Source organism: Athalia rosae, chromosome 5 (genome assembly GCF_917208135.1).
Source record: "Athalia rosae chromosome 5, iyAthRosa1.1, whole genome shotgun sequence".
Taxonomy (NCBI): domain Eukaryota; kingdom Metazoa; phylum Arthropoda; class Insecta; order Hymenoptera; family Athaliidae; genus Athalia; species Athalia rosae.
Window position 1 is genome coordinate 7,760,536 of NC_064030.1, and position 9,748 is coordinate 7,770,283.

The 9,748-nt window shown below is 38.4% G+C and overlaps 1 protein-coding gene across 1 annotated transcript; it reads right to left on the bottom strand.

The window, feature by feature from the left end:
* Positions 1 to 2,113: 2,113 nt before the first annotated feature.
* Positions 2,114 to 3,569, bottom strand: LOC105685838 (PBAN-type neuropeptides-like). Its single transcript, XM_048655521.1, has 3 exons — positions 3,434 to 3,569; positions 2,951 to 3,184; positions 2,114 to 2,836 (listed from the first exon to the last, which is right to left on the bottom strand). The coding sequence occupies exons 1-3, from the start codon at positions 3,507 to 3,509 to the stop codon at positions 2,619 to 2,621; spliced, it is 528 nt and encodes a 175-aa protein (XP_048511478.1). The 5' UTR covers positions 3,510 to 3,569; the 3' UTR covers positions 2,114 to 2,618.
* Positions 3,570 to 9,748: the final 6,179 nt, after the last annotated feature.

Consider the following 9,748-nt stretch of genomic DNA (forward strand, 5'->3'; position numbering starts at 1 on the left):
GATATCTACGTTCAAATTTCCCGTAGTGAACATATACAATGTATAATGCTGTTTCTTTCTATCTTTCTTCCCCCTCGCGCAGCATCCCACTTTATTTTCCCTCACTTACATTTCGTCGTTGTAAATTCGTGGGAATTGAAATCCATGTTATGGTTATCAGAGAAAATATAAGGTAGAAAAACCTGTAATTTGCTATAACTTCCAGTGCCTTCCATTTGCATTGGTTTCGTTATTATACAGCTGCCATACTGAATTCAGCAACAAAAGTTATATGCCTAACTATTTTTCAACTACTTAGAAAAATCCATAGCTATTTACGATTTTGGAGCCGAACAAATTTTGTAATTTATTCTGTAGGGGCGCGAAATGAAAAGAGAAAAACGTTTGTTAGCCACATTGTTGAAATAATTGTCTTCAGTCTGTAAATAATTGATTGAGAAATGTGATTCAATCAATCGGGAAATAATTTTCGATTGGTGTAAAACATAAAACCATATTATCAAGTATTCGATTGTAGGTCTTGATAGCTTGATGAATACAAGTTTTTAGAGGCGGTAATACAAATTTGACCTGCACTGGATTAAAATATATTAACAAGAATTAGTCCATAAACATGTACGATGCATTCGTCAACTATGTAGATATAAACTTAAATTACATTGTGTAAATTAAAAAAAAAATATAATTATTTATTCATATATAGTGAGGCGATATCTAACAATAAGCTAGAAGACATGCTTGAATTTATTATATGAATAAATAAATAAACATATATATATATCTATAATATATACATACATATATTATACGCATGTATACACACCAAAAATATATAATCCCAATTCATTTAGTTGTATGGATATAGGCTTATAATATATGCGATAAGCTATAATATAATGTAAATATCGTATAAATTAATATTACTTCATAAAAACAAAAAAAGAAGTGAAAACAAAATGATATCCAAAAACTTCTGCATTTCCAAGGAAAAAAAGCAAAATTCTTGTCACTGAGATACACAGCACCGTATTTGTACCTATAAGGTTTTTGATTGCCTTTATATACCTGCAGCAGGTTACGTTTTCTGTACACGTTTGGAACTATAACATTTGTGAATATAAGCAAAAAAGATAATAATAATTATCATAATAAAAAGAACAAAAACAACCAAAAAAAACTGCACAGATTTCAAAACGTATTCGAAACTTTGCTTCCGTTTAAGTGCATTCAATGGATAATAGTAACATGTATGTAGCTGATGATAATATTTGATCCTCAGATAAGCGCAAAAACTATTATTTTCCTGCCGTATATGATGGTTTAAAATAAGATGCAGCCTAGGATAATAAACGAGTATGAAACATCTGGCTGCTGGAAATGCGTTACGATCCCAGGTATGTTAGGTCTATATAATATGTATATAATGTATATAAAATCTCTGGAAGCTTTATGGTCCCTTTGCCTTCCGGTTTGTACCCTAATGTACATGAACGCTGTAATCTTAATTTCGATATTCTTCGAACCACAATCAATTGTAGTAGGTATAAAAGTTCATAGATTTTTAAATTTGTCAATGTAGATTGTAAAATTTATCGTCGGTTCGCGAATTTTTTGATTCCATAATTTCTTCGGCGTCGGTGCTAAGCGAATTCGTGTGAAGTCGCAATAAATTTTGGAATCACGAGGGGCGGAGGGAAGAACGCGTCGTAACAACTCAAGACTCGAGTAAATAAATATTGAGCTGTAAAGTATAAAGTTAAGACTTGAAATAGCAGCAGCGGGGCTTGTGAGGCTCCTGGTATCTGTTCTGTTCGTGTTGGTGATTCGTGTTTTACGGTTATGACTCGCGCTCAAAACACATGGCCACATGGCTCACTGCACGGTGCAGTTCCGGTCTATAGATCATTTCATAGTTTTGTTGTTTCTATATCCTATAATTGTTTTGTCTTCATTTTTGTCAATTTTCTAGATTCTCCCGTACTAATTGATTGGTTCAGTTTTTTTTTTCTCTTTTCTTTTTAACTCTTGATTGCAACGAAGGGTAATTACTCAATGATTTCAGGTAAATGGATCGGGAAAGTTGTACAGGCATTTAGAGTCGGGTAAATTTTTGATAAAAGTTTATTATATTGAATCCACAATACAAATATATTCTCTTGGAACACGATTGTATTGTTTGCAGTAATTACATAGTTATTACATATGTTTATAGTATTTTATGAGGGTATTTTGTCTTTCAGATTATACGAGTGAATGGAAGAATGTTAATGTGATGAGAAAAATGAAATATTTTCTTCGTTGTCAGTAATGGAAAAAAATAGTAAGAGATGGTGTATTTCGGAATATTTGTTCCGGTTATTCCGGCATCATCAAGTATGTAATCACTTACCAATAATATTAATATGTCCTCTTATAATTTATAATCACGGTAAATGTTATATGTTTCCAGATTTGTCCGATCATTTCGTCTTCTCTCGATGATAAGGTGTAACCATTTTTTTCATCACTATTTCTAGATTACTTCGTATAGAAACGACGTTAATTTTCATTTTTACCAAAATTACAAAACGACGGACAAATCCATGCCGATTATTCTGATCTATATGCCCCCTTTAAAATTAGATCTTCTGAAAAAGTGCACGAAGTTCGCGACCTAAACGTGGTGAAGGGATAAAAGGCAAACGTCGTCCAAGACGAGGTGCGAAAGGAGGAGAACGCTGCTCGGCATCATCCTGACTTCCGCCCTGCCCTCCGGTCAACGAACTATACCCGAAATCTTCCCCTAATTCTCTGCCCAATCTCGGGGTGAATACTTGTAATGCGTGACGTTTGCCTGCTGAAGAAAAGAAAAGAGGCCGATGAGGTTTGGTTCGTATATTTCTTCCGTTCGTTTTACTTTGACGGACGATTGAGGGGATGAGATCGAGGGGGTCTTGAGAAGGCATCGTACCTGGAATGGAAACCAAAGCCCAAGGTGCTCCGTTTATGACGTCCGCAATGGCGTTCGTCTCGTCCGGATCTATGTCCAATTTCTCGTCGGAACGTCGTCTACGTCCAAGACGAGGTCCGAACCACATCGAACCAGAAACTCCATTCATCGAACTGCGTTTCGCACAACTTGTTCCCGAACATATGTTACCCTCCTCTACCATCCGGACGCCGTTCAATTCCGACTCCCTCGTGTCTGATTCATGAAAAAAGATTTAAAATGATTCAAATCGTCGATTATCGTCTTAGACGGTATAATGGTTGAAGAATCATCACTTCGCACATTTGATCATATAACGAATCTATAATTGTTTGAAAAATACAAGTCGTGTGTTTCAGGGCACTTTGCGTCAGAGAAAATGCACACTGCACGTTAATTTCGCGCACGTTAAATCCGCGAAAATGATAATAAGGGGTGGTAAAATTTTTATATTAATTTTCTTACCGTATTCCGCGGTTACGCAAGCTATGAGGATTGCGAAGCTCGCACAAACACCGAAATACTCGTTGAAACGAATCATGCTGTACACCGGAATGAATCTCTTGCTCGAGTGGTGTTCGGTCAATGGAAATCCTCAGGTTATATAGGAGGCGCAATCCTACGGGGAGGATATCAAAGCCCGGTCTGTACGGGGGTAGAAAAACCACCCCATACGACACCCCATGCCGACAACATCTAACACCATTGCCACTACATTGACAATCTCGAAGCCCTCGGTATAATTTGTCTCCATTTGATCGGGACTTCGCGTCGCCCTGCATACGGAATTAGACACACTAACTTAGAAAGAATCTGTCCGAACAACTACGAGTTGTAAATCCCGCATCCCTAAATACCATTGCGCAGTTTCCATTCAATGAAGATTTTCTTATCTTCTGTGATCTCCAATTTGGACTGAGAGTTGCATCGTTTATGCGCCGCGGCTGGTTCCGTCATGGGAATGTGATACCCTTAATTTCGTTTTCTCATACAGGTATGTTTATATGTATTTGGACCCCTATCAGCAGCCATTTTCGATCGTCTGATAAACTATGTTATCCAACTGACGTAATAACGCGGTGTAGAAACGGCGTAGTTAAATTTTTCAACGTGACTTTATTTAATGAAAATTCTAAAAGAGGAGCTGATCTTGCGATCAATCAATGAGTGTGTGGTGATCTGAAGCGGTGTGGTGTATGCATCGGGATGAAACGGCCTCTTTTCAAATAATCCTGCTGCTGATGTCGCTATTCAGACACAATGATGAGTCGACGACGATCCGTAACCGCCGCAAAACAAACAGTCTTGACTTCCAATCAAAGTAAATTTCCCGGGAGCGTTATTGCAGTGATGATAAATGGACCCTGGCAGGGTAACAAGTGCGGTAGTGGAATGAAAATCTCGATATTAATAAAAAATCCTGTCACGATAAATATTCTTATGATTAAAACAATGGCGACAAGAATGACTGCAGTATGACAAGAGATATATGCTCATTTTACAGCCGATTCTCTAGGATTTCAGGACATGAAGAAACCAAAGACTATAGTCTTTGCTAATTTTTTACGCGGATCTCTAGGATTTCAGAGCAAGAGAACACCAAAGACAATAGTCTTTGCTAATTTTTTACGCGGATCTCTAGGATTTCAGAGCAAGAGAACACCAAAGACAATAGTCTTTGCTAATTTCTCAGGCGATTCTCCAGGATTTTCGGGCTAAAGAACACCCAAGACTATAGTTTTTGCTAAATCTTCACGTGATTCTCAAGAATTTCACGGCAAGAAAACACCAAAGACTATAGTCTTTGCTAATTTAACAGCCGATTCTCTAGAATTTCAGGGCGAAAATACACCAAAGACTATAGTCTTTGCTAATTTCTCAGGCGATTCTCCAGGATTTTGGGGCTGGAGAACACCAAAGACTATAGTCTTTGCTCATTTTACAGCCAATTCTCTGAGATTTCAGGACAAGAAAACACCGAAGACTATAGCCTTTGCCCATTTCACGGTCGATTCCCTAGGATTTCAGGGCGAAAATACACCAAAGATTATAGTCTTTGCTAATTTCTCAGGCGATTCTCCAGGATTTTGGGGCTGAAGAACACCAAAGACTATAGCCTTTGCTCATTCCACGGTTGATTCTCTAGGATTTCAGGGCGAAAAAACACCGAAGACTATAGTCTTTGCTAATTTCTCAGGCGATTCTCCAGGATTGTGGGGCTGAAGAACACCAAAGACTATAGTCTTTGCTAATTTTTTACGCGGATCTCTAGGATTTCAGAGCAGGGAAACATCGGAGATTATAGCCTTTGCTTATTTCACGGTCGATTCTCTAGGATTTCAGGGCGAAAAGACACCAAAGACCATAGGCTTTGCTAATTTTTTGCAAGATTCTCCAGGGTTTTAGGGCTGAAGAACACCAAAGACTATAGCCTTTGCTGATTTTACAGCCAATTCTCTGCAATTCCAGGACAAGAAAACACCAAAGACTATAGCCTTTGCTCATTTCACGTTCGATTCCCTAGGATTTCAGGGCGAAAAAACACCGAAGACTATAGTCTTTGCTACTTTCTCGGGCGATTCTCCAGGGTTTTCGGGCTGAAGAACACCAAAGACTATGGTCTTTGCTAATTTTTTACGCGGATCTCTAGGATTTCAGAGCAGGGAAACATCAAAGATTATAGCCTTTGCTTATTTCACGGTCGATTCTCTAGGATTTCAGGGCGAAAAGACACCAAAGACCATAGGCTTTGCTAATTTTTTGCGTGATTCTCCAGGATTTTGGGGCTGAAGAACACCAAAGACTATAGCCTTTGCTAATTTTGCAGCCAATTCTCTGCAATTCCAGGACAAGAAAACACCAAAGACTATAGCCTTTGCTCATTTCACGGTCGATTCCCTAGGATTTCAGTGCAAAAAAACACCGAAGACTAGAGTCTTTGCACATTTTTGGACGCTGAAAACACCAGAGACTATAGTTTATGCGCATTTTTGGACGCGAAAAACACCAAAGACTATAGTCTTTGCACATTTTTGGACGCTGAAAACACCAAAGACTATAGTCTTTGCACATTTTTGGACGCTAAAAACACCAAAGACTATAGTCTTTGCACATTTTTGGACGCTGAAAACACCAAAAACTATAGTCCTTGCACATTTTTGGACGCTGAAAACACCGAAGACTATAGTCTTTGCACATTTTGCGACGCGAAAAACACCAAAGACTATAGTCTTTGCAAATTTTTAGACGCGAAAAACACCGAAGACTATAGTCCTTGCACATTTTTGGACGCTGAAAACACCGAAGACTATAGTCTTCGCACATTTTGCGACGCGAAAAACACCAAAGACTATAGTCTTTGCACATTTTTAAACGCTGAAAACACCAGAGACTATATTCTTTGCACATTTTGCGACGCGAAAAACACCAAAGACTATAGTCTTTGCACATTTTTGGACGCTGAAAACACCAAAGACTATAGTCTTTGCACATTTTTGGACGCTGAAAACACCAAAGACTATAGTCTTTGCACATTTTTGGACGCTGAAAACATCAAAGACTATAGTCTTTTCACATTTTTCGACGCGGAAAACACCAAAGACTATAGTCTTTACACATTTTTGGACGCGAAAAACACCAAAGACTATAGTCTTTGCACATTTTTAGACGCGAAAAACACCAACGACTACGTCTTTGCACATTTTTGGACGAAAAAAACACCAAAGACTATAGTCTTTGCACATTTTCGGACGCTGAAAACACCAAAGACGATAGTCTTTGCACATTTTTGGACGCTGAAAACACCAAAGACTATAGTCTTTGAACATTTTGCGACGCGAAAAACACCAAAGACTATAGTCTTTGCACATTTTTGGACGCGAAAAACACGAAAGACTATAGTCTTTGCACATTTTTGGACGCTGAAAACACCAAAGACTATAGTCTTTGCACATTTTTGGACGCTAAAAACACCGAAGACTATAGTCTTTGCACATTTCTGGACAGTGAAAACACCAAAAATTATAGTCTTTGCACATTTTTGGACGCTGAAAACACCAAAGACCATGGTCTCTGCACATTTTTGGACGCGAAAAACACCAAAGACTATAGTCTTTGCACATTTTTGGACGCTGAGAACACCAGAGACCATAGTCTTTGCACATTTTTGGACGCGAAAAACACCAAAGACTATAGTCTTTGCACATTTTTGGACGCTGAAAACACCAAAGACTATGGTCTTTGCACATTTCTGGACGCGAGAAACACCAAAGACTATGGTCTTTGCACATTTTTGGACGCTGAAAACACCAAAGACTATAGTCTTTGCACATTTTTGGACGCTGAAAACACCAAAGACTATAGTCTTTGCACATTTCTGGACGCTGAAAACACCAAAGACTATAGTCTTTGCACATTTTTAGACGCTGAAAACACCAAAGACTATAGCCTTTGCACATTTTTGGACGCTGAAAACATCAAAGACTATAGTCTTTGCACATTTTTGAACGCTGAAAACACCAAAGACTATAGTTTTTGCACATTTTTGGACGCTGAAAACACCGGAGGCTATAGTCTTTGCACATTTTTAGACGCGAAAAACATCAAAGACTATAGTCTTTGCACGTTTTTGGACGCGAAAAACACCAAAGACTATAGTCTTTGCACATTTTTAGACGCAAAAAACACCGAGGACTATAGTCTTTGCACATTTTTGGACGCGAAAAACACCAGAGACCATAGTCTTTGCACATTTTTGGACGCGAAAAACACCGAAGACTATAGTCTTTGCACATTTTTGGACGCTGAAAACACCAAAGACTATGGTCTTTGCACATTTCTGGACGCGAAAAACACCAAAGACTATAGTCTTTGCACATTTTTGGACGCTGAAAACACCAAAGACTATAGTCTTTGCACATTTTTGGACGCTGAAAACACCAAAGACTATAGTCTTTGCACATTTTTGGACGCTGAAAACACCAAAGACTATAGTCTTTACACATTTTTGGACGCTGAAAACACCAAAGACTATAGTCTTTGCACATTTTTGGACGCGAAAAACACCAAAGACTATAGTCTTTGCACATTTTTAGACGCGAGAAACATCAAAGACAATAGTCTTTGCACGTTTTTGGACGCGAAAAACACCAAAGACTATAGTCTTTGCGCATTTTGAGACGCGAAAAACACCAAAGACTATAGTCTTTGCACATTTTTGGACGCTGAAAACACCAAAGACTATAGTCTTTGCACATTTTTGGACGCTGAAAACACTTGAGACTATAGTCTTCGCACATTTTTGGACGCTGAAAACACCAAAGACTATAGTCTTTGCACATTTTTGGACGCGAAAAACACCAAAGACTACAGTCTTTGCACATTTTTGGACGCTGAAAACACCAAAGACTATAGTCTTTGCACATTTTTGGACGCTGAAAACACCAAAAATTATAGTCTTTGCACATTTTTGGACGCTGAAAACACCAAAGACCATGGTCTCTGCACATTTTTGGACGCGAAAAACACCAAAGACTATAGTCTTTGCACATTTTTGGACGCTGAGAACACCAGAGACCATAGTCTTTGCACATTTTTGGACGCGAAAAACACCAAAGACTATAGTCTTTGCACATTTTTGGACGCTGAAAACACCAAAGACTATGGTCTTTGCACATTTCTGGACGCGAGAAACACCAAAGACTATAGTCTTTGCACATTTTTGGACGCTGAAAACACCAAAGACTATAGTCTTTGCACATTTTTGGACGCTGAAAACACCAAAGACTATAGTCTTTGCACATTTTTGGACGCGAAAAACACCAAAGACTATAGTCTTTGAACATTTTTGGACGCTGAAAACACCAAAGACTATAGTCTTTGCACATTTTTGGACGCTGAAAACACCAAAGACTATAGTCTTTGCACATTTCTGGACGCTGAAAACACCGGAGGCTATAGTCTTTGCACATTTTTAGACGCGAAAAACATCAAAGACTATAGTCTTTGCACGTTTTTGGACGCTGAAAACACCAAAGACTATAGTCTTTGCACATTTTTAGACGCGAAAAACACCAAAGACTATAGTCTTCGCACATTTTTGGACGCGAAAAACACCAAAGACTCTAGTCTTTGCACGTTTTTGGACGCTGAAAACACCAAAGACTATAGTCTTTGCACATTTTTAGACGCGAAAAACACCAAAGACTATAGTCTTTGCACATTTTTGGACGCGAAAAACACCAAAGACTCTAGTCTTTGCACATTTTTGGACGCGAAAAACACCAAAGACTATAGTTTTTGCACATTTTTGGACGCTGAAAACACCGAAGGCTATAGTCTTTGCACATTTTTAGACGCGAAAAACATCAAAGACTATAGTCTTTGCACGTTTTTGGACGCGAAAAACACCAAAGACTATAGTCTTTGCACATTTTTAGACGCAAAAAACACCAAAGACTAGAGTCTTTGCACATTTTTGGACGCGAAAAACACCAGAGACCATAGTCTTTGCACATTTTTGGACGCGAAAAACACCAAAGACTATAGTCTTTGCACATTTTTGGACGCTGAAAACACCAAAGACTATGGTCTTTGCACATTTCTGGACGCGAGAAACACCAAAGACTATAGTCTTTGCACATTTTTGGACGCTGAAAACACCAAAGACTATAGTCTTTGCACATTTTTGGACGCTGAAAACACCAAAGACTATAGTCTTTGCACATTTTTGGACGCTGAAAACACCAAAGACTATAGTCTTTGCACATTTTTGGACGCTGA